A 23,495-nucleotide genomic window follows, 5' to 3' on the forward strand; every position below is an offset into this window, starting at 1 on the left:
TCAGACAAACACACACACAAATTCACACACACACACATACAGACACACACACAATTACAAATACACACACAAATAATGGATAAATATGAATGGCTTCAGAGGGCCTTACGCATGGAATTCTCGATAGTACTACTGGAAACCAAGGTGATATTTGCGCGTTGACCTTATTAGGCCATTGATTGAGGTGTTTGCAATGTAATAACAAGACGAAAATCGTGTTTGTTTAATAGTTGTTTATTTATGCATCAAATACAATTAAAAATATATACATATACATATAAATTTATTCATTTATTTAAAAGATATCATTGAAATGTACATATAACATAATTCATGTTTATATAAAACTAGGAAACAAATGAACAAATAGAAAACTGTTAAAAACAAATTTCAATTTAATTTAGTTAACTTTCTTTTCTTACTAAGAGATGAACCGTTAATATTTTCATTTACACTTTTAACAAAGTTTTTTGTCAAGCAATTAAAAAACCGTTCAGCAATCATACGTTTTACATCATGACTTTTAACACAGTAATTATTATCAATGATAATAGCATCCTCAATGACAAGCATATCAACAATTTTGCAAAAAAGACTCTTCTGGTTGGATGAAGTGAGAACATTTTTCATGATGGCCTCAGACTGTTTCATTCCTGCAAATATCTTCCAACAGTCTATGCATGTCATGAATAGGTATTCCGATGGTTTTATTAGCGCTCCCCTGTTTACATCATTGAAAAATACTTGCTCTTTTAAATGGTGGACATCTACACAGATGGATTCATCATCAACTAATATTTCCTTGCAGTCATCACATCGTGTAGTATGAAGCACACTGTGAGCGACTGCTCCTGACATGTAATATATTGTGCATGCTTCACCATCTGCTGGATCGCTGAAGGCAAATGAGGCTGTGGATTGAAGTTGTTGGACGATTTCATTAGCTGCTTCAAATATACTAGTATCTTCAACGATGCCCACATCATCAATGAAATCATCAATTTCTTTGATTGACAACTTTGAGTGGTGTAACAATGACACCATTTTGATCTTTTATCATTTTCAATAATTTGTCTTACAGAAACAAAATAGTTTCCTCCTGACATCTGCCGCAACCACCCAAACCTAGTTTCAATTGGATCCGACTGTAGATATCCAAGCTGGACATAATTAAAACCGATGCTATCTAACAAATACTTGCTGCATTCAGCATAAGCAGAACAAGTTTGTTTCATAGCAATGAATGTTTCTCTGCTTAATTTATTTGCTTTCATCATTTCCCATTCTGACAAAAAATCTTTAAATTCTAACAGGAAGTGAATTTTCCAATCATTGGAAGACTTCACAGGATCCATATCACTGTTGATTTTCGCCTTGCCTTTGGATGACGTTTTAACATTCATTATATCCCAAAGTTTCTTGACCAACTTAACAAATTCACCTGTCGTCTTCCATTCATATCTGCCTTCATGATTTATATAATAGTCAAAAGCATCACATGTTGATTGACAAAATATTGAAGCAGCCAACTTGACAGAAACCCTCTCAATATTTGTTGGATTAAATATTGTAGCATTCAACTTGTGAGCTTTCTTCACTAGCATATTTAACTCATGTTTGTACAAATCTTCTATATCTGAAAACCGTGCAGTACCTTCAGATAGTTTAATAAAGTTTCTATTGAAAGATGGCAAATCAAAAGTTTTTCTGTTTAAAAAGTTGTTGTAAATATTTTTCAAATTGTGAACTGAATCAAAAAACAGAAATAATGGCTGGTTGTCAATAGGATTTGAGATATGGGCTTTTAGTTCTCCAGAGCATAAATGACTTGAGAAAAACTTCCTGTTTACAGCAGCATTATCTAGCGAAATTCCAATGATGGTGACATATTGCTTCTTTAAAACATTCAACTTTTTTGTTGATGATGCCTTCAACAAATGATTTTGAAACTTCTCGACCTTTGTTAAACAGGGATATATTTTTTTGTTCATCTATGGTGATAGATGATTTGATATGAGGGCAACAGTTGTCAAAATCTATTTCATACAATACCAAACTGTTTTCGAAGATTTGATATTGGTATCCACTTGGAGCAGATGTTTCCTTTTTTAAACGATCTAGAATTTCTTCTAAACTCAAATTTATTATCTGATCACTTTTGTTGAATTCATTTTCAAGTTCATTCATTCTTTTTATTTCACCTTCTCGACCACACGCAGCAGATGAATTTGTTGTAGGTAGGTAGATGCTCGATTGTTGATGCATATGATGGTGCATTAAATATTGTTGGAATTGTTCCAGGCTTTAATTCTTGCTTGATTCTGGACTCACTATTGCTTGTTTTGTTTTTATATCTTGTTGAATTTGTATCAGAATATTTATCAACAAAATCCGAAGGTCGAAAATGCAAAGAGCACATCTTTGAATGTCTGCTTGGAATAAAATCCCTTCGTGGATTTGCCTTATTCCACTTTGCACAAAGTTCAGGATCATTGACTGGGTAGGAATGAAAAGACACTTTGTTTTCAGCATCTATCGCAGCATTTGATTTGTATCCACTTTTGCAACCATAGGCAGCACACTTGTTCACCATTTTAGGTAGTAGTTTACTGTAATTGTAATGTTAGTTTAAAATCATATTTAATATAAATCTTGAATAAATGTAAAATTTAATATATTATATTCTCAAGTCGCCCTGGTTATGATGTTAAAACTAGAAATCCAAAAGAAAAAAGATAGCGGCAAGTCCACTACTGCATTTAAACTTAAACAGGTTTACAGGTAGAGCATCATTTTCATTCATTCATAAAAAAAATGCTCAACCTCATTTTTTTTGTGATAATAAAATGGACATCAAAGGAGAAATAGACTAATAAAATATTCCTTAAATATACATATTAATTTTAGTAATCAAAAGTTTTAAGCAAAATTTACTTTACTTATCTTATTCTTAATACCTTAAAAATTAAAATGTTATTTATTTATGCAAAAAAACATAAATCAAATAATAACCAATATTAGAAGTGTGGGTACAGATCAATAAATAAATTGTTGTTTAATAAATTCATTCATCTTCAACTTTTTAATCCAGAAATAGTTTTGTGTAAATTTAATTTAAGAAAATAAACCAATATATATAAAAATTAAATCTAAAATAAATGTTCTTTAAATAACTCCTAACTAACTAACCGACTGTGAAGTAATAATAATCGAAATTGCACTTTTAGCAAAAGTAAAAATTATATTGCTCCAAATTTAAGATGTTACGGAAATTTTTAAAATAATTAAAAAATGATTTAACTTTGTTATAATACCTATTTTACACGATTTTATCACCAAAATAAAATTAAAACATTGGAAAATAGCAACAATCAAAAAGAATATATTGGCATGCACGATCGGAACGAATAAGGAAAATTAAAGGAAGTAAAAAAAGATTAACAAAGAAATTTAACATGCTGCTTGCATCTATGAATTCCAGTAGTTTAATATCAACCTATAAACTATATAATATATATCTAATATTTATGTAATATATTATAAATGCAATAGCCTAATATGGTCAGAGTTGAAAACCGTGAAACGTTCGCCTTGCAGTCCAGATATATCGAGACGTCCATGGCCTTACGTAACGTGTATTTCATCGAGCCGGTGATGAAGACGACGACGCTGATGGATGGAATGTCCGTGTAACAATGGTTTTGTTGATGATTTATTATTATTATTATTGTTTTTATTATAATTATTGTTATTATTGTTATTTTTGAAATGCGGTTTTTTTTGATTATTATTAATGTCTTACTCCATCCTCATGCAAATGTGGTTATTATAACTCGGGATGACATAACAATGGAATGATTGTGGAAAGATGAGGAGACGTGATGATGACGACGATGATGGTGGTGGTGGTAATAAGATGGTGATGATGATGATTTGATGGTGATGATGATAGGATGGCGATGATGATGATGGTAATGGGATGGTGATGATGATGATGGGATGATGGGATGATGATGATGATGATGGGATGGTGATCCTTGTTATGGTGGTTGTGTTTTGATGATGATGATGCTTTGATATTAGGTAGTGATGATAATGCGTTATGCATTGATATAACGTTGTTTACGATGTTACTGAGATTATTGATGATGGTTATGATGATGGTGGTGGTGATGATAATGATGGTGGTGGTGAGGATTATGATGATGGGGTGATTGTGATGATGGTGATGATGGTGGTGATGATGATTATGATGATGATGGTGACGGTGATGAAAGTGCATATTTTCTGTGCTGTCTGTTGTTTATACAATAAAGGTTATCTAGTGTATAGTACGTTCTCTTGATGATGATGTTGTTGATGATGATGATGATGTTGTTGTTGATGATGATGATGTTGTTGTTGATGATGATGATGTTGTTGATGATGATGTTGTTGTTGATGATGATGATACGATCAATAAAATTTGTGATGATGATGATGATGGCGATGATGACGAGGAAATAGTGATGATTACGATGATTGCTCTCAGCAGTTGGGCACACTATCAGCTTGATCGTCATCACCGTCATCGTCTTCTTCTTCATTGTACTTGTGTGTGTACGTGCGTGTGTGTGTACGTGCGTGCGTGTGTACGTGCGTGCGTGTGTACGTGTGTGTGTACGTGTGTGTGTGTTTCTCTGATGCTTTTGAAACAATCGCGGTATGAGGAAATGACTTTAACCTTTTTTGTCGTTACGATAAACATTGTTATCGTCTTGTTATCTTGTTATCTGATGATACATCAGTTTAGTCTCCTTTTCAACTATATCAATGATTCCATGCCTATTTGTATATCTGTATTGCAAGTCACCAGCCATTAAATCTTAATCATTACTGTTACATTACATCTAGTTTAACGTCATCGTCGTCGTCACCATCATCGTCGTCATTATCACCATCATCATCATCATGGTTTCATCATCATCATTATCATAGTTTCATCATAATCATCATCATCATCATCACCATAGTTTCGTCATCATCATCATTATCACCATAGTTTCATCATTATCATCACCATAGTTTCGTCATCATCATCATCACCATAGTTTCGTCATCATCATCGTTTCTTCATCATCATCATCATAATCATCACCACATATGTCCTTTCAGATAAAGTTAGTGATTAATGCTATCTCGTCTGACCTTGCGGACCGTAGGGCGAATTTTGTTTTGTTTATTCTTTGTATATATTTGTATTTGGATTTGTGTATTTATGTATTACGCATTGTATTTTTTCGTTGTATGATAATATCATAATCATCATCATCGTCACCATAATAATAATAATAATAATAATAATAATAATCATCATAATCATCATCAGCATCAACAAAGACATCACCTTCAACATCATTTTCATCCCGCGAGTTATTTTCTTATAGACAAGAAACGATTGAATCGTTAAGACCGGGCGTAAAAGCGAAATAGTGAATAATAGGAAAAAAAACATCGACTTACACACATAGGTGTGTGTGTGTGTTTATTTGTGCGTGTGTGTGTGTTTATTTGTGTGTGCGTGTGTGTTTATTTGTGTGTGCGTGTGTATGTGTGTGTGACATTGTATGATATGTCTGTGTGTGTTGGCAAACATACAAAATCTCGCCAAACATATGTCCTTATGTACATACAACTATTTGTATGTACAATTGATTTTTTGCATGTTAGTTTGTGTGTGTGTGTGGGTGGGCACATATTTTGTTTCATTTGTATTTTATACGTATATGAGTGTATGTATGTATGTATGTGTGTGTGCACGTATTTATAAGTATTTATAAATAAGTGTGTGTGTATATATGCATGAGTGAGTATGTCTTAACAGTTGTTTGCGTACAGGTATATGTACCTGTGCATATGTGTCTATATGGATGTGTGTGTACGTGTGTATGTATGTTAAAACCAAAACATGATGGGTGACACTGAACCGTCAAACATCAAGTAACAAATGGATTAACACTTTGATTTGTCGTTAATTGCACATGTAGGCATTCGGCATTCGTGTGTATGTATGTATGTATGTATGTATGTATGTATGTATGTATGTATGTATGTATGTATGTATGTATGTATGTATGTATGTATGTATGTATGTATGTATGTATGTATGTATGTATGTATGTATGTATGTATGTATGTATGTATGTATGTATGTATGTATGTATGTATGTATGTATGTATGTATGTATGTATGTATGTATGTATGTATGTATGTATGTATGTATGTATGTATGTATGTATGTATGTATGTATGTATGTATGTATGTATGTATGTATGTATGTATGTATGTATGTATGTATGTATGTATGTATGTATGTATGTATGTATGTATGTATGTATGTATGTATGTATGTATGTTAAAACCAAAACATGATGAGTGACACTGTATGTATGTGTGTGTACGTGTCTATGTATGCGTGCATTGTATATGTGTATGTTTTTTTTTATCTGAACACGTGTATCTTTTTTAAAATAGTTGTTTGGCCCGCTGAGTGCCGTTGTCATATTCATCGATTTTTATTTGTTTGCCTTGCACAATCCTTGCTTGTATTTTGTGTATGCGTGCATGTTTGCATGTATGTGTATATGCGTGTGTATATGTATATATATGTATGTGTGTGTGTGCACGTGTGTGTGTGCACGTGTGTATGTGCTTGCTTGTGTGTGTAGTAAAACATAGATAATTAGCCATAAATCTTCAGTTTAGCTGTTAGTTACATCCGCTTTTGGTGCAAGTAAAAAAATGTCGAGGGTGACGATGATGGTGACGATGGTGACGATGATGATGATGATGGTGACGATGGTGACGATGATGATGATGATGGTGACGATGGTGACGATGATGATGATGATGGTGACGATGGTGACGATGATGATGATGATGGTGACGATGGTGACGATGATGATGATGATGGTGACGATGGTGACGATGATGATGATGATGGTGACAACGATGATGATGATGATGGTGACAACGATGATGATGATGATCAAAGTCATGAAAACAGAAGATGATATTGATGGTGATGATGATTTGCTTGATCGAACTATTACGTAATTAATTTATTTATTTAATTGAAATTTAATTGAATAATTAAGTGTCGACTATAAATATGTGTCTCGGTTCAGAGTACCATGCCAGTTTTTCATAGTTAAATGGTGATCACGGTGACGTCATTTATAATGATGGACGGACAAAACAGGAAAGAAAACGAAAGAAAGAAAGACGAGGGAGATATTTGTTCTGTTAGCTTCTTTTAATTTTTTTACTAATTGCATGGGGATATTATTTTACAGTGTTAAATTAATGTTTGTTTTTGTGTTTTTATATGTGTGTGCGTGCGTGTGTGTGTTTGTGTGTGTGCGCGCGCTTGCCTGTGCCAGTTCGTTCTAACAATTATCGATAATTAGTTTTTAATATTAACAGAATTAATTTAAGCTGTTTTTGAATGGATGTGTTTTTTATTTTTCTTCATTTTTATTACTAAAGCCATCAATATAAAGCTTGGTAATTATTTTATTTTAAAATAAATTATTTGTTTAATTATTTTCATACTTATACGAAAACAACGTCTAACGATTAATAATATTGGAAACTATCATTTATTTCGTGAATATTGGCACAATGCTGTTCTAAGAAGACGACCTAAAAAGCATTTATAACATCAACAAAGTTACATTAACTAACATAACGACGGCAACAACAACAACAATTATAACCATAATCAATAAATCCTTCCTAAACAACACCAACAGCATTAACAACATCTTTAAATGGATGTATCAATTTGCTTTTGTTGTTGTTAGCCAGTTGTTCGGAAGACTTATCAGACGCGGTTTGGCTGTTGATCAAATTGATCAAATTGATGTCGATCGAAATGTTGTCGTGATTGTTGTTAATGTCATTTTCGTTATTGATGTAACAGCTGTTGTAAAATGCACACGTGTCGTCTTGCCAGCATTAACCGGTATTATGCTTATATTCACGATATATCTTGATAGCCAACTACAGAATGGAATTACATCAAATTGTATTGCGGGGTATAGTTTTTTGGATATGGTACAGCACTTGAGGTTATTGTACATTTCATAATTTATTGATTGTATTTCTGGAATTGTATTTCTGGTATTGTATTTTTGGTATTGTATATCTGGTATTGTATATCTGGTATTGTATTTCTGGTATTATATTTTTGGTATTTTATATCTGGTATTGTATTTCTGGTATTGTATTTCTGGTATTGCATTTTGTATATTAACGATCTATTATATGTACCACTATGCTAGCGTATTCTGGTTGAAATCACTCAATGAACTGGCTTATTATTATTGAGAATTACAAATTAAATGAACCAATGGATATAGCAACACACATCTGCTTTTGTTGAGTTAAAGAGGATATTTCAATCAATCTCTAAAGAAATTGATAAAAATTTTTTATAAATATACCAATAAATAAAAATTAATAAAAGTAAAAAAACTCTAAATAGATAAAAATGATTTATACGTGTACACTTCCTTGATTAAAGCATTCAGCTTGCTGGTGGTTATTTAACATTCATTGGTTCGATTGACTACTAGTTAATTACTACTGCTGCTGCTACTACTGCTGCTGGTAGTAATACTAATACCGCTGCAGTATTTATGATCGGATTGATTGTATCAACGGTTATCAATGCTTGTCTTTTTTTATTATTATTGCTAGTATTTTTACTACTTCTACCGCTATTATTATAATTATTTATAAAATTTATAAAAATATTTTTCTAGCAAGTACAAACGCCAAATAAATGAATTTATTTTATTTACTGAATAAACGAAAATTTTATTTGCAGACAAGCAATCGGGGGAAATTGTTTTAAGTGCAGAGTAGTGCTACTAGTTCTACATATAAGTAACATTGGCAGTAGTAACAGCATTTGTAGAAGTAGTAGCAGCAGTAGTAGTGGTAGTAGCTGCAGCAAAAGCAGCAGCAGTAGTAGTAGCGCAGTAGTAACTTTAGCAGGAGTAGTGCAAAATGTAGCCAAATATTTCACGATGCAAATTTAGAAATGGTAGTAGCAGCAACAGCAGTAACAGCAGTCAGTAGCTGCAGTAGTTGTAAAACAGGTCAAACAAGCAGTAGTAGGAAAAGTTGTAAAAGTAATAATGGAAATATGAGAGTACATTGCAGGCGATGAACATGTTAAAACCTTTTTGTATTTAAATAATAGAAATTGGATGCAATCGATTAACTATCAATCAGTAGTCTACTCCGTTCTCAGACGTTGTTTTTCGAGCGTTTTTTAAGACAATTTTTTTTTTATTTTTATTTAAAAAGTTCGCTTCATGTAGTTGTTGTCATTCTCAACGGTGGTGTCGTCGATGTCGTTGCTAATGGCGGCGGCGGCAGCTGCGGTTTAAAAGCGTGTCTTGCATCTATCGCCGACGTTTGCCTGGTAGAAAAATTTTTACAAAAGATTCGTGAAAATATGCCCATCGTTTATTGCATTGTTTTTAATTTCAAAAATTTCCATCTGAATTTCTACGGAAGAGAAATTGCTGACAGAGGTAGACTATAAGAATGTTATTAATTTATTTTAATCAGGATAGGAACAAGATTTATATATAAAAAAAATAAAATAAAAACCGCGAAAACGGACCAAAAGTTTGAAGAAACGACAAACAGAAAATCAAAAAAATATCTAAAAAATAAAGAAAACCTTCTCAGCCATAGCGCTTGCGAGCCTTAATAAATTGTTGAGGTCAGCAGTGAGGACGGCAAGCAGCTTCATGAGCTTCTGATTCTCGCTCCTGAGGCACTGGGTGGCCTTCACAAGGTCAACCTTCACGTTATCCACGTCGTTGAACTGTCGGTTCTTGCACTCGATCTCGTTTTGTAGCAGCTGTTTGTTGTTGCAGTGGGAAAGGTTAAAGGTTAAAAGGTGAAAGGTCTTTAACACTCTTCATAGGAACATTTAACAGAGGTGAATATTTAAACTCCGATTAGTGTGTTGATGTTTTTGACCACCTAATCAGTTTGATGATGCAATAAGTTGTTTCATAAACACGAACATGTAGCGGTTAAATGTGCCTCGCGCTCACAACAATTGCATAAAGTGATTTATATTGGATGACACTGAAGATACCGTTAACTGATGGCAGGCATTTCTGCATTGCGCATGATTTATGTAGGTTAAAATTTATGGATTGTTTATTTAGATGGTGTTATGCTTGCCCGTGCATTCAAGTTTTGAAGTGGGTGCATGTTGTGGATGCAATTTTTATTCACAAATGCGCTCGGCTTTCAACACATGTTTGTTAATTTGTTGCAATGATTTGGCCTTTGCACTTTGACTTGAAACTTTTTTAAACTCCAAGTTCTAAAATGTGGATTCTAATTAGACCATTTCGCTTTTGAAAAATTCGTTCGCAAGACATCTGCTAGACACTAATTAAGCACAATAATCTAAAACACGGAATTGGTCAAAAATTAAAGGCCAAAGAAATGGAAAATCGAAATTGTGGGAAGAGCAATGGAACTGACCACTAAGATGTCTTCACAATCTCTCACTCTCGACTTCTGGTAGCAAAGTTCCTTGGTGTTGAAATTTGAAAAAAATTATTTTTAAATTTTAACAAATTATTTTTAAAAGTAAATTTATAAAATTTTCAGTTTATTAAACTTGTATTTCATGAAATGCAAAGACAGGAGACCACTTAATTGCATCGGTCTTCTGTTATAATGTTACACTCTGATGTGGCAAGAAACTTCGTATCAACAGCTTGCTTTCGAACCCGATAACTTGGTGATTGGTTTTAAAAAATTGCAATGGCAATGTAAATGCCTGTGATATGTTCCGCTGACAATTTTATTGCGTGCAAACAATGTTAACGATGAAAGAACTGCGATTTCGCTAAAATCCAAATTTCAGCTAAAAATTATCGGCACAGTTCCTTTCTTTTCTATTATAAAATGGATTTCATTATTTTTCTGAGTCGTTTATTAATTTTTAATAAACGAAATTCATCAATTTAGTCATAACCTAAACTAGACATACTCGCTTATCTTCCTGTTTAAAAGTCTGCTTATGTTCAGTTCATCATGCAAATAGCGAACATGTGATTATTAATTAAACTCGTTCTTTTTGTACTTGTTAAGCTCGTTCGTTTTCTACTTGTTAAGTTTGTTCGTACTGATTAAATTTGTCTCAACATATTAGGTTCATTTCTACCTACTTGTAAAATGAACGAACCTTGTCTAAGCTGATAAGGCATTTCCTTTCGTCATCCAGTTGAGTGTAGAGGGTGTTCATTCCACATTCGTCCGCCATTTTTATTTCTTGATTTTTCTCTTTTCTTTAATGAGAATTTGGAGAGATGTGTATATGAAGGTCAGCTAGCTTCGGCTAGGATGGGTTCGATCGATCGGCTGGATGTTCGTTTGTTTCGACGATGGTAGATAGCCAAATTATCGTTCCTCTCCGATAGTTAACCAGAATTTTCGAACGAAACGCCGAATTTCAATGAGTTCGTTTGAACTCGAGTGATTGTTATTTAAAGTTTAATATTATTTCTACCCGTACGTTCTGCCAATTAAGTTTTTTATTTTCTATTACGATTTGGTCTTCGTTATTGCTTTGCTTGATTTTTTCTCTGAACTTTTTTTAATTAAATCATGACGTAATAGTTAACAAAAAACGATGGCGCGTTTTGTTAATGTAAACTTTATATTACGTAATCGCGCTTTGTAAACAACCTCTCTTCCTCGTCATCCCCTTCATTTTCTTTATTACCATATTCATGAATAAGCTAGGTGCATTTTATATAACCTCTAGCACAATTGCTACTGACTGCTGTGGCTTCTGCTGCTACTTCTATTGCTGTTACCACAACCACTACTGCTACTACCACACAGTTACTAGTATCATTAATATTTTTATATTAGTAACAAGACTCATTATATCAAAGTTATTTAACAATATCCTACTTGATGAAAAAACCATCGGAGGGTACGTGCCAATCGCAAGGGTACGTGCCAATCGCAATTATCTTGTTGATTCAATCGAACTTAAGTACGAAGCAACACATCAGTACACTCCACTTCTCAATACAATTCACCACAGTACTTTACATTATTATCGATCACATGAATATTTTATTTTGGCAGTTTAACAAATCAGATGTACAAATTGATCAAAGCGGGAGTCCAGATATACTACTAGCATGGTATTAAGAATACTAGTATAATAGGTCGTAGATACTAACAACTACTACTTTCAAAAATACTACCATGGGAATACTTATAAATTGAGTAACGTTTGTAATGTAGTTAGTGAAAAGTTAGTGATTTGAAATAGCAATAACATTCAACTAGCACAACAACCATTAAATCGAAACATTTTTGTATTTTATTTTGCAGGAATAACAAACAAATAAATAGTTATTATTATTATTATTATGGCGTTTTCATTAACAAATTAATATTTATCACAAGAAAATGTTTACTTTGTTACCACCATTATTACCATATATTATTTAACATATATATATAATATAAATATATAATATATTATTTACCACTAACAATTAATTATAACAATTATTAATTATCACATTATTACCATTTTTATTATATTATGATCATAATTTTATTATTTAGATTTTGTATACAATTTATCTTTCTCGTTAACTTTCTTCAAGAGAGCCAGCATATCTCTGAAGAGATTCCTCTTGAGGACAGCCGATGCAGTGAGCAGACCCGAGTACAAGCCCGTCACAAAACCGCAGCATATTGTGTCCTGACCTGAATTATGAATTGCATTATAAATTATGTAACAAATTAAATTATGAATTGTAATATAAATTTGAATAAGCGAGTAACCAGCAGACCAATCAACGTTCAAAACCGTATTCATCTAATCGAAACTAGCCAATCAATCAGCAAATTAAAACCAGTTAGCCAACCATCCAACCAATCAAAATCAGCCAGCCAACTATTCGACCAATCAAAACCAGCCAGCCAACTAACCGGCCAATCAAAACAAGCCAGTCAAGCGGTCAACTAACCAGTAAGAAACAATCCCTTGATATCAGTTTGAGGCCTCAGATGCATGAGAACTTCCTGGTCGTTGAACCTCCTGATGGTGTGGTCCAGTGCGTACACCTCTCCAACCACCGTCCCGAGGTAGAAGTTGTTCGTCACAGACGTCCCCAGGTCCATGTATTCAACCTGCCAACGAATGAACGATTGAACGAATGAATGAATAAATGATTGATTGATTGATCAATCGATTGATTGATTGATTGATTGATTGATTGATTGATTGATTGATTGATTGATTGATTGATTGATTGATTGATATACAAATGCATAGATAGATGGATGGATTGATTGGGATACCTTATCCTCTAAATGTGGGTAAAACTTCAAGACAATGGCCCACATTTTATCCATAAACTGTTTTTTGATATCCTCATACTCGCTCCCTCTCTTCTTCACTCTCTCTTTATCCCAATCCTTGAACCAATCCCACATACAGGTCGATATTATAGTTAGGGTGGATTTGCCTGGATGAATGAGTGAATGAATGAATGAATCATTCATTCATTCAATTAAACATTTAATTATTCAACCAATCATTGATCCATTAGATGAAAGAATCATTCACTCAACCAATTAAACATTTAATAATTTAATCACTCATTGACTCATTCATTCAATCAAGTAACCATTCATTCATTCATTCATTCATTCGTTTGTTTGCTCAATCAGTCAACTTATCAATCAATCGATCAATCACTCGACCAACCAACCAGGATGTCTCAATTGATATGAGCTATCCTTGGCAGATGGAGACACGATGAACGCGAATGGGATGTCACTGTTCAGTGCCTCATCCAACGTTAATTTGGCGTAGTCAGTGATGGCTTTACATGCGTCAGTGCTGAATAACATCAATCAATCAATCAATCAATCAATCGATCGATCGATCGATCAATCGATCGATCGATCAATCAATAAAATCGATCGATCAATCAATCAATCAATTGATCAATCAATCAATCGATCAACATGCTTTTTTGATCACTCAATTAATCTACTTTTTCATACAACCACACGGCCAATCATCAAACGAACAGATAAATGACGGAAGAAATCATTAAATGGATGAATGAATAAACGAAAGAAAGACGAATAAAAGAATAAAAAATAAACTATCAATCAGTCAATCAACCAACCAACCAATTAAAACACCAGATATTGTAGTTAGGTAGTTTGAGTTCTTCAGCTGTACCATTGAGACCGACAAACAAAGACATGCACGATAACGTTCCAGGCTCAACTTGACTGTTCTTTATTATTTTGTATATGCCTGTGTGTGTATGTGTATGTGTGTGTGTGTATGTGTGGCGTGTGTGTGTGTGTATGTGTGTATATGTGTGTGAGTGAGTACGTGTGTGTGTGTGTGTGTGTGTGTGTATGTGTGTGTGTGTGTGAGTACGTGTGTATGTAACGCGCGTTCGTAGCAAAGACAAAGTCAAACTTGTTTTTTCAGCTATTGTCTCTGGCAGCATCTTTGCGAACGTGTTCACGACGCCCGCGTCCGAGATTACGACATTCGATGCTATGTCGACATGCCCGCCACCTGCTCTTCTTACTCTGACGCCTGCCAGAGTACGATTTGTATATATCAAAAATAAATTTTTAAATTGTAAGTGGAAAAAGTTTCATTACAAATATTCCTGCTGGCTCATTTTTATTGTTTTAGATCTATTAAAATATGTTATGTGTGGCGTGTGTGTGTGTGTGTGTGTGTGTGTGTGTGTGTGTGTGTGTGTGTGTGTGGCGTATTTGTTTTTCAATAGATCCAAACTACAATGTGAATAAACGCTAGCCAAATAAAAGCCAAATAAAACATGAAATGGAGAGCTAACCAACGACAGCGCCATCTTCAACCAGAATTTCGCTAACTTTCGCCCTGACAAGAACACTTCCACCAGATTTTTCGATGACAGGTATGATGTGAAAGGCAATCTCACTGGAGCCACCTCTGGGATAGGAGCCGCCATTGATGAAGTGGTTCATCAGGGCACTGTGTATCGCGAAACTGGAACGCGTTGGCTCCACACCTGGGTGTCGTACGTGTGTGTGTGTGTGTGTGTGTGTGTGTGTGTGTGTGTGTGTGTGTGTGTGTGTGTGTGTGTGTGTACGTTAGATCGAGTGATTAAATGAATTAAGGATTGAATTTAAAAATTATTTAATCTCAAACAACTTCCGCCAGTCAACCACCCAACCAGTCAATCAAACAACCACACTAAACTTTTTCTTAACTTAACCAGCCAAACCAGTCAATCAAACATCCAAAACACAACAACCCCGCGAACACCAAACTCTACACCGAACATAACGACACACCACACACCAACTAACCGTAATCAAAAAAATTATAACTCAGCACCGTCTTCAGTTCGACATTTTTCGTTAATCCATGCAGAACATCAGCAACTGTCTTCGAGGCATACTTATGGTACGATGATATCAGACTCATCAGCCTGGTCCAAACTAAAATCTTCACCAGCCACTTTGGAAAGATTTTATAGTACACTAAACTTCTGGAGATGCTTCTGCTAGACTGAGGTGTGACAAAAGTTGACACAAAAATTTGAAAAACTTCAACCTCTAGATGATATCGTCGTACACATATACCCTCAACTTTTTCAAAATTAATTATTATCACATATTAACTCAAAAAAATATAAATAATATAAGGTAACCTTCAACAGTTGGATGTATTTATCTAGCGCCTCCTCTTCGTCAGGAAAATATTCCAGAAGCTTCTTTTTAAACGGACCATATCCCATTCCTCTAATTGGAATGAATTTTGTCTTCTCTGGGTCCATTTTATTTGACAAAACAACCTTTTAAGAAAGAAAACTGTTTGTTATCTATAATTTCCATTTAATATTCTCTCAAATTTATAAAATTTAATTGAATTTATATTTACGAAAACCGTAAAAAACGTTGAAAAAAAAACGAACAGCACCATATCAAAATCTGAATCTAGGTGGTCCCAAACTATCTGACCCTGGGAGACCTGATCTAAGAGGAACTTCACTATCGTTCTACTCTTCATCTCACCTACATAGTGTATCCCTGATCAAATTATAATAACTATAATTAATTTTTAAAAACTGTTCATATCGACATGTTAACTGTTGATAATAATTAACGTAGGCACTGTATGCCACAACTGACCAACATCAAATTCAAATTCTTTCTCAATAAAAGTGTGGCAACAGCCTCCGGCCTGATCGTGCTGCTCTAGGACCAGCACCCTCTTTCCAACTTTTGAGAGGAGGGCCCCCGTGGTAAGAGCCCCAATGCCACTGCCAATTATTATGGCGTCTATATTGTCAGGGATGTTTTTCTCAGAAAAACCTGTTTTATCAAAATAAAATTTGTGAAATTTGTAAATTTTTCAAACAAAACTTTATTTAGAGTACAATATAAGTATCAAATACAATAAAAAAAATAATATTATTGTATATCAGTTACATAATGTTAATAATATAATTAATAATATAATAATTTTAATTATATACTGTATAAAAATAGCAATCAATCAATCACTACCTTGCTTAAGAACTTTATTTCTCTCGGCTTGACTGATGACAAGAGGCTCTGGTCTTTTAGTGGCATCAAAACAAAAAGGGTTGGAGTTAGGTTTTGGTGCCTGACCAAAGAGAACCACGGAAATTCCAAATAGGATTAGGTAGATGAGAAACATCAGCACCATCAGAATGGGATGCTCCACAAAGTAATTGGCAATGTCCAGTATTATGCTCATCTTTAAATCTTAAAAATGGAACCAGACTGTTTATGATCTCTGGTGTGATTCAGTTAGAATTTTTTTCAATTTTGTTTAACCAGGAACTAAAAAATTTGGTTATTACAACACAAAATAATATATTATACATTTTATAATTTATTTATGATATTCTTAAAAGTGACGACAAACTTTTTCAGATAAAGTTAGTAGAGTAGATGATAGAATGGTAATAGAATAATAATAAAATAAATTAACAATTCATCCATAGATCATACATGTAATGTAATTAATTGGAAAAGAAGAGATACCATGCGCATGAATGTTTAAAATAAAAAATAATCAAACAGACACCTTGACACACAAATTAGACCAAATGACATGAAATTAAAAAGTAGAATCATTACGTTAGAAACAATGAAAGAATGCCAACATTCGACTGAACTGAATAATTTGAAAAACAAACCATACAGTCAATACCTACCTGGTTGTTATGTGAACTATAAACTGACCCCGAGCATTACACTCTAGCTTGATGTTTAGCATTGGAAGTGGTCAAATTTTTAAAGGTTTCAAGTTAAAATAGCTTTTTCTTGAAGTAATGCTAAAATTTGTTAAATTTAAAAATAAGGTTATATGTATAAAAATCTGTTAATGTTTTTTATTATAAAAAATTTATACTAATAAATGATTGTCTTTAAATCTGAGCTAAAACACTTGTAATGTGCTACAGCAACTAAACAATATAGGCCGTCCCTAAGAGCAAATAACAAAATTAATTACAAATTTTTAAAAGCGAGATCTGAAACATAAATTAGGAATATTATAATATAAATTTATCCGATGAAACTTTAAAGTTGTAATGGATGAAAATCAAACGATTAATAATCAAATCGAAACAAGAATTTCTACTTCGTCGTCAACGTCGTCATCCCACAAAGTTTTGAGGTGCACTTCGTTGGAGAGTTCCTTGCTTGGCGGAGGAGTTGGCAGCAGAAGCAAGATTTCTTCATCTTCCGTTTGCACAACTGCTTTCAACAGCACCATCAATGAAGTTAGCAACGATGCACTCCTGCATGGTCTCAGAAATGAAGACCAAAAAGCTGTTAGCAGTCGAGGTATGCATTCAAAATCAAACTGGCATTCCTTCCCATCAGCTGGCGAACGAGCTACTCTGCCCAGCAAACATAGACGACATTTTTTGTCTTTGAAAAACTACAAGTTCAACGAAAATGAAGAAATTGCCAAAAAGGCTAAAAGAGATCTCTTGAAAACCAATTTAGAGAAGGCAGAGCCTCTCCTGGAGAAGAGCATCAAACAACTTGCAACGTCAAAATCAAAGAAGGAAAAGTTGAAAATACTGTCAGACATGTTGGCTTCAATAGACAGGGCATGGTCACTTCCTTCAATAGGCAGGGATCTCGCATACAAGTTGTGTGATGTTTTGAGGAACTGTAATGGCATTGACCTATTACTGACATTTTTATCGCCAGAGAAGCAAGAAGCTCAAGCTGGATACGACAGTGAAAAGGAAACAAAGGAAAAGTCAGATAAAAGCAAACTGAAATTAGGCAAACATGAATGGTATGGAGGTAAAAGTTTTGACAGCGAATTAGAAGAAATTATGAAGAAAGACAGACAGACTCCACAGTCACCACTGTCAGATCCAGCTCAATCAGAACATGAAGATGATGTTCCAGAAAGGGACATCTTATTAAATGCAGCCAGTGTACTAGCTCAAAGTATGACAGTTCCAAACAGAAAGTATGTTGCTAATTATAAAAATGGCCTTGACATTATTATCTCTGTGGCAGACCGTTATCGTGATGACCCCGATGTGACCAGAGCTGTGTTGGGAATATTGGAGTGCTTGTTCAAACACACCGAGGAGACCTGCACGAAGCTGATAAACTGCGGTGGGTTGGATGCCGTTTTGTACGCCTGTAGATATTTTGATGTGTCAGTACTGAGACCCTGTGCTGTTGCCCTTGCAAATCTGGCTCTCTACGGAGACGACAGCTGTCAGCAGTCCATGATCACAAAGAACGCACCTGAATGGTTATTTCCACTGGCGTTTTCAGAAGATGATGGCGTCAAGTATTATGCTTTTTTGGCAATTGCTGCTCTGGGGGCCAATAAATCTCTGGAAGTTGCGGTGGCCAAGTCGGGGACTCTGCATTTGGTTGAACCCTTTGTTAGAATTAGAGACCCGGTAGAATTTGGCACCAGTGACAGGGCTCACATGCACGGACATGCCGTCGACTGGTTGGCCAGGTGTTTATTTCTCTGTTTCTTTCATTATAATTTTGCTGTTTCCCATATATTTTGTTTGGTTAACTTGGCTAAATATGCCAGTATAGCGACCACTTTCATTATAGAATAATGTTTCCAGTCATGCTAAAATACTACAATGCATGTACCAGATGTTTATCAGTACAATGTGAACTATCAATTCTTACCAGTATATATATTGGATAAATATTTTATTAGAGTTACATCATTGCCATTGTTTAATTGTATCGTAAATTGAAGTACTAATATAAACCATATTAATTCAGTTCAAAATGATAATTTTATTAATACAAGCAACCACTAATTTCAGTACTTGCACAAAACTTTATTTTCCATTTATTAATTTTTTTTCAATTTCAATCTTTTAGATTAGTACCATTGTTGAGAAGCAAAAGAGTGGAAGTACAGAGTTTGGTAACGTTTCATTTTGCAATGGAGGCGGCCATCAGGAATAGGCAGGGAAGATTAGAGGTGGGCACTGATCTGCAACATCACCTCTTAACTTTTGTGCTATTAATTCATAATTACTGTTACTTGGTGATGCCTTTAATCCTATTGATACCATATAATTATGTTTATAATATGTTATAGATTTTATATGATATATATATGTTATAGATTTTTAATAATATTGATACTATTATTTTAATATTTTTAATATTTAAGTCATTATTTCGTATAATTTTTTGAAGATCTTCAAAGAGTTGAACATCATTGATACAATGAAGGAGCTGTCAAAGAGTAACATAAAGCTACCAGCCAAATTCTCAAATAAGTTTGCTATTATTATTATTATTAGTTGTAGTGGAAATGGTAGCAATAATAGATAAAGCAACAGCAGTAGTGGTAGTAGTATTAGTTGTAGTTGTAGTGGATATAGTAGTAATAGTAGTTAGCTACGTTGGTAGTTGTGGCTGTAGTCGTTCTGTTAGCAGCAGTAGCAGTAGTAGTTGTAGCAGCAGTAAGATTAGTTGTAGTAGTAGTAGTAGTAGTAGTAGTAGTAGTAGTAGTGGTAATAATAGCTGCAGCAGTAGTAGTTATAGTAGTATTACCACCATATTCACCCACCCAGATTTTTGGAGATAATAGGCGAGCAGCCGGTCATGGTTCTGTCACCACAGATCATGCTATGGAACACTGATGACATTTGTGTCTGGCTAACTGAGGTTACTATTACTTTTCTACTTTTTTTTCATTATTATTGTCCTCTCTCTCTCTCTCTCTCTCTCTCTCTCTCTCTCTCTCTCTCTCTCTCTCTCTCTCTCTCTCTCTCTCTCTCTCTTTCGTCAATTACAAATACTAATGTTACAATCTAATGATATAATATTGATGTAATAATGTTGTTGTACTCTTGTAATATGTTTGCATTTCCATTTGAAATTAGAATGATGTTAAGGATTCAGTGATACAACGGTTCAAGCAAGATAAGATAGATATCGACCTCTTCCTCCAACTGAACGACGAAGACTTAAAAAACGACTACGGCATAGAGAGAGCCATTGAGAGAAAAAAGTTATTTAATTTCATTTTATTCTCTTGTTTATGGTGTCTTTGGTTGCTAATTCAATATTAACTTTGCTGTTTTATTCAATTTTTTGTTTCAGGTTCCTCAGAGGGTTGACGAAACTGAAACAAACGGCAAGTTACGACTCATCTGAAATTGTGATCTCGGCCATCGATGACTTCCTGAAATCTCTAGGCCCGGAATATAGGCAGTACGTCTATCAAATGTCAAGGTCAGGGGTCGAAAGTTCAATCCTGAGGTCACTGACTGAAGAGAATTTGTTGAAGGATTGCGGAGTGACTAATGGGGTTCATAGGCTGAGAATTCTCGAAGCTGCTAAGAGTCTGTGTTTCGTTGTTTTTTTTTTTAATTTTTTATTTTCTTTCGTTCGTTCGGTCATTCTTTAACTCATTCATTCGTTAACTCATTTATTCATTTATTCAATCGTTCATTCGTTTATTTTTCTACAATATATCAGTAACTTAATCATTGAACGTCATTTTAACACATCGTAACGACAGAAACAACAACGCAGCATATTAAACAAACAAGCAAACAGACAAACGAACGAACACATAAACAAACAAACAAACAATAGAATATTCCAGCACAGTGTTCAGTCCCAACAGAAACAACATCAGCAGCAACAGCAACTTGAACAGCTGCAGCAACAACAACGGCAACTACAGGCTCATTGAGAAGTCGCTAGATGTCTTCATCAGTTATAGGAGGTCAAATGGATCTCAGCTTGCTAGGTATGGTGGTTTTTTTTAATTAATTAATTTTTTTTTTTTTATTCGTGGATTCATTTATCCACTCGTTTATTCATTAATTCTTTCTTTTATTTATTCGTTTATTCATTCATTCATTTGTTAACAATGCACTTATAATACATAAATATATATATAAATTGAAATAAACTTATAGCTAACTAACCAACCAACCAACTAAACCAACCTACCTACCTACCAACCACCCAACCAACCAACCAACTAACCAAAACCATTCAGTTTGCTAAAAGTGCACCTGCAACTCAGAGGGTTTTCAGTGTTTTTGGATATTGAGAAGTTACCTGCCGGAAAGTTCGACGACAGTCTGATCACGAGCATTCATTCGTCGAGGAATTTCATCCTTGTACTAACTCCCAACGCTCTCGATCGATGCATCGGGGATGTCGATTGTAAAGATTGGATACATAGGGTATGTAGGTGTTTCTGTGTGTGTTTGTGTTTGTGTCTGTGTGTGTATATACCTGTGTGTCACTGTTAGTGTGTGTGTTTGTGTCTGTCTGTGTGTGTCTATGTGTGAGTGTGTGTGTTTGAATTGGGGATTTGAAATCAGACAGAGAGATTGTAACAAAAAAAAACAATTAGGAGATAGTGGCTGCAATGAACGGCGGTTGCAACATAATCCCCGTCATTGACAACTTCGTCTTTCCATCCGCCGAGTCACTCCCTGAGGATATCAAGAACATTTCGTACTTCAATGGAATCAGGTAGGTGGATGTTCGTCGTCTGTCTGTTTGTTTGCTCGTTTCGTTTAGTTATGTTTGCTTTGTTTGTTCGTTCGTTCGTTTGCATCCAAAATAGAAATTTGTAAGCACACACACACACACACACACACACGCACACACACACATACACAACAGATGGATACACGATTATCAAGACGCTTGCGTGGATAAGTTAGAGCAGTTCATCAACGGAACTATAAATAGCTTCAAGAAAAACCCAAACTATTATTACCGAAACCCACTTTCGAAGGCCAGCAGTACCTGCATGACGACACCAGAGATGATGACGTCATCCGCCTCGGCCTTGTCTTCCTCGCTGCCCATGTCCGCCGAGATTTTAGTGCCAGGAGACGTCAACAACAACATCAACGTGAATGACATTATTAATGTGTCGACGACTACCACAGTTACAACAACAGCAGCGACGACGACGACGAACGAACGGTCAAAACCATCACAGCAACTTTTTAATGTTGACGCTCAATCAACTCTTTACTCGCATAAGCAGAGAACGGTTAATGGTAAACAACAACCAGACAACAACAGCAGCAGTAACAACAATGAAACTAACATTTTAAAAAACATCAACAACAACAACAACAGCAACAACACAGAGAACAACGACGACAACCAGCTGATGTCGCAGTCGACTTCCACAACGTCGCTCGTAAAAACATTCACCATCAACGATCCCGATGACGACGACGATGACGTCATCGCCAATGATGCTTCCTCTAAAAGTGTTCTGGAGTCGTCCATTAATTAATAAATTTCATTATTCCTTTCTTCATTTGTTTGTTCGTTCATTCGTTCATTCACTCACTCATTTACTCACTCACTCATTCTTTCGTTCATTCACTCATTCATTTACTCACTCACTCATTCATTCGTTCATTCATTCATTCATTCATTCATTCATTCATTCATTCATTCATTCATTCATTCATTCATTCATTCATTCATTCATTCAATCGTTCGTTCATTCATTCATTCATTCATTCATTCGTTCATTCATTCATTCATTCTTTCATTCATTCATACGTTTGTTGTTTGTTCACTCACTCATTCATTCAATCGCTCATTTACTTTACTTTGATTTATTTAAATGAATTTTAGTTATTTGTGGTCGTTTATTACTACAGTAATCTATCTTATTTATCGTGAGTTCAATTGTTTGTACAGGAAAGTTTCCACAAATTTGTTAATTTTAAGTTTCACTTTCGATTTTCTATCTATGATTTCAATCTCACTAGTCAATGTTTATTTGTATCTTGTTATTATTATTATTATTGTTATTATTATTTATTATTATTATTATTTATTATTATTATTATTATT

At 34.4% G+C, this 23,495-nt stretch overlaps 5 protein-coding genes across 5 annotated transcripts; 1 reads left to right on the top strand and 4 right to left on the bottom strand.

The window, feature by feature from the left end:
- Positions 1–390: 390 nt before the first annotated feature.
- Positions 391–1,044, bottom strand: HELRODRAFT_169758 (hypothetical protein; the record flags this gene model as incomplete). The annotated part of the gene is made up of 1 exon (XM_009015575.1): positions 391–1,044. The coding sequence occupies one exon, from the start codon at positions 1,042–1,044 to the stop codon at positions 391–393; it is 654 nt and encodes a 217-aa protein (XP_009013823.1).
- Positions 1,045–2,197: 1,153 nt separating this feature from the next.
- Positions 2,198–2,593, bottom strand: HELRODRAFT_169759 (hypothetical protein; the record flags this gene model as incomplete). The annotated part of the gene is made up of 1 exon (XM_009015576.1): positions 2,198–2,593. One exon carries the CDS (start codon positions 2,591–2,593, stop codon positions 2,198–2,200), a length of 396 nt encoding a protein of 131 aa, XP_009013824.1.
- Positions 2,594–9,438: 6,845 nt separating this feature from the next.
- Positions 9,439–11,352, bottom strand: HELRODRAFT_169760 (hypothetical protein; the record flags this gene model as incomplete). The annotated part of the gene is made up of 4 exons (XM_009015577.1): positions 9,439–9,474; positions 9,742–9,924; positions 10,566–10,616; positions 11,275–11,352. The coding sequence occupies 4 exons, from the start codon at positions 11,350–11,352 to the stop codon at positions 9,439–9,441; spliced, it is 348 nt and encodes a 115-aa protein (XP_009013825.1).
- Positions 11,353–12,406: 1,054 nt separating this feature from the next.
- HELRODRAFT_110282 (hypothetical protein) lies at positions 12,407–17,355 on the bottom strand. The gene is made up of 13 exons (XM_009015578.1): positions 17,333–17,355; positions 16,656–16,955; positions 16,278–16,460; positions 16,066–16,175; positions 15,797–15,940; positions 15,453–15,654; positions 14,957–15,151; positions 14,566–14,688; positions 14,265–14,394; positions 13,835–13,965; positions 13,422–13,588; positions 13,088–13,250; positions 12,407–12,824 (listed from the first exon to the last, which is right to left on the bottom strand). The coding sequence occupies exons 2-13, from the start codon at positions 16,867–16,869 to the stop codon at positions 12,673–12,675; spliced, it is 1,914 nt and encodes a 637-aa protein (XP_009013826.1). The 5' UTR covers positions 16,870–16,955; positions 17,333–17,355; the 3' UTR covers positions 12,407–12,672.
- A 613-nt stretch (positions 17,356–17,968) lies between these two features.
- HELRODRAFT_75616 (hypothetical protein) lies at positions 17,969–22,350 on the top strand (the record flags this gene model as incomplete). Its single annotated transcript, XM_009015579.1, has 11 exons — positions 17,969–18,371; positions 18,573–19,122; positions 19,509–19,611; positions 19,833–19,915; positions 20,213–20,343; positions 20,544–20,652; positions 20,745–20,990; positions 21,295–21,399; positions 21,655–21,844; positions 22,018–22,139; positions 22,293–22,350. Coding segments are annotated over 11 exons (2,100 nt in total), but the record flags the coding sequence as incomplete, so codon positions are not given.
- Between the last annotated feature and the right edge of the window lie 1,145 nt (positions 22,351–23,495).

The sequence above is a fragment of the Helobdella robusta genome (assembly GCF_000326865.2).
Source record: "Helobdella robusta unplaced genomic scaffold HELROscaffold_16, whole genome shotgun sequence".
In the NCBI taxonomy this organism is placed as follows: domain Eukaryota; kingdom Metazoa; phylum Annelida; class Clitellata; order Rhynchobdellida; family Glossiphoniidae; genus Helobdella; species Helobdella robusta.

Excerpts from the sequence above, each read along its gene's own strand:
- HELRODRAFT_110282 (XM_009015578.1), bottom strand. The coding sequence starts at position 16,869 with ATGAGCATAATACTGGACATTGCCAATTACTTTGTGGAGCATCCCATT. Across the intron at positions 16,176-16,277 it reads AGAATTTGAATTTGATGTTG|GGATACACTATGTAGGTGAG; the intron begins GTCAGTTGTGGC and ends TAATTTGATCAG. Across the intron at positions 12,825-13,087 it reads CAAGGGATTGTTTCTTACTG|GTCAGGACACAATATGCTGC; the intron begins GTTAGTTGACCG and ends TTCATAATTCAG.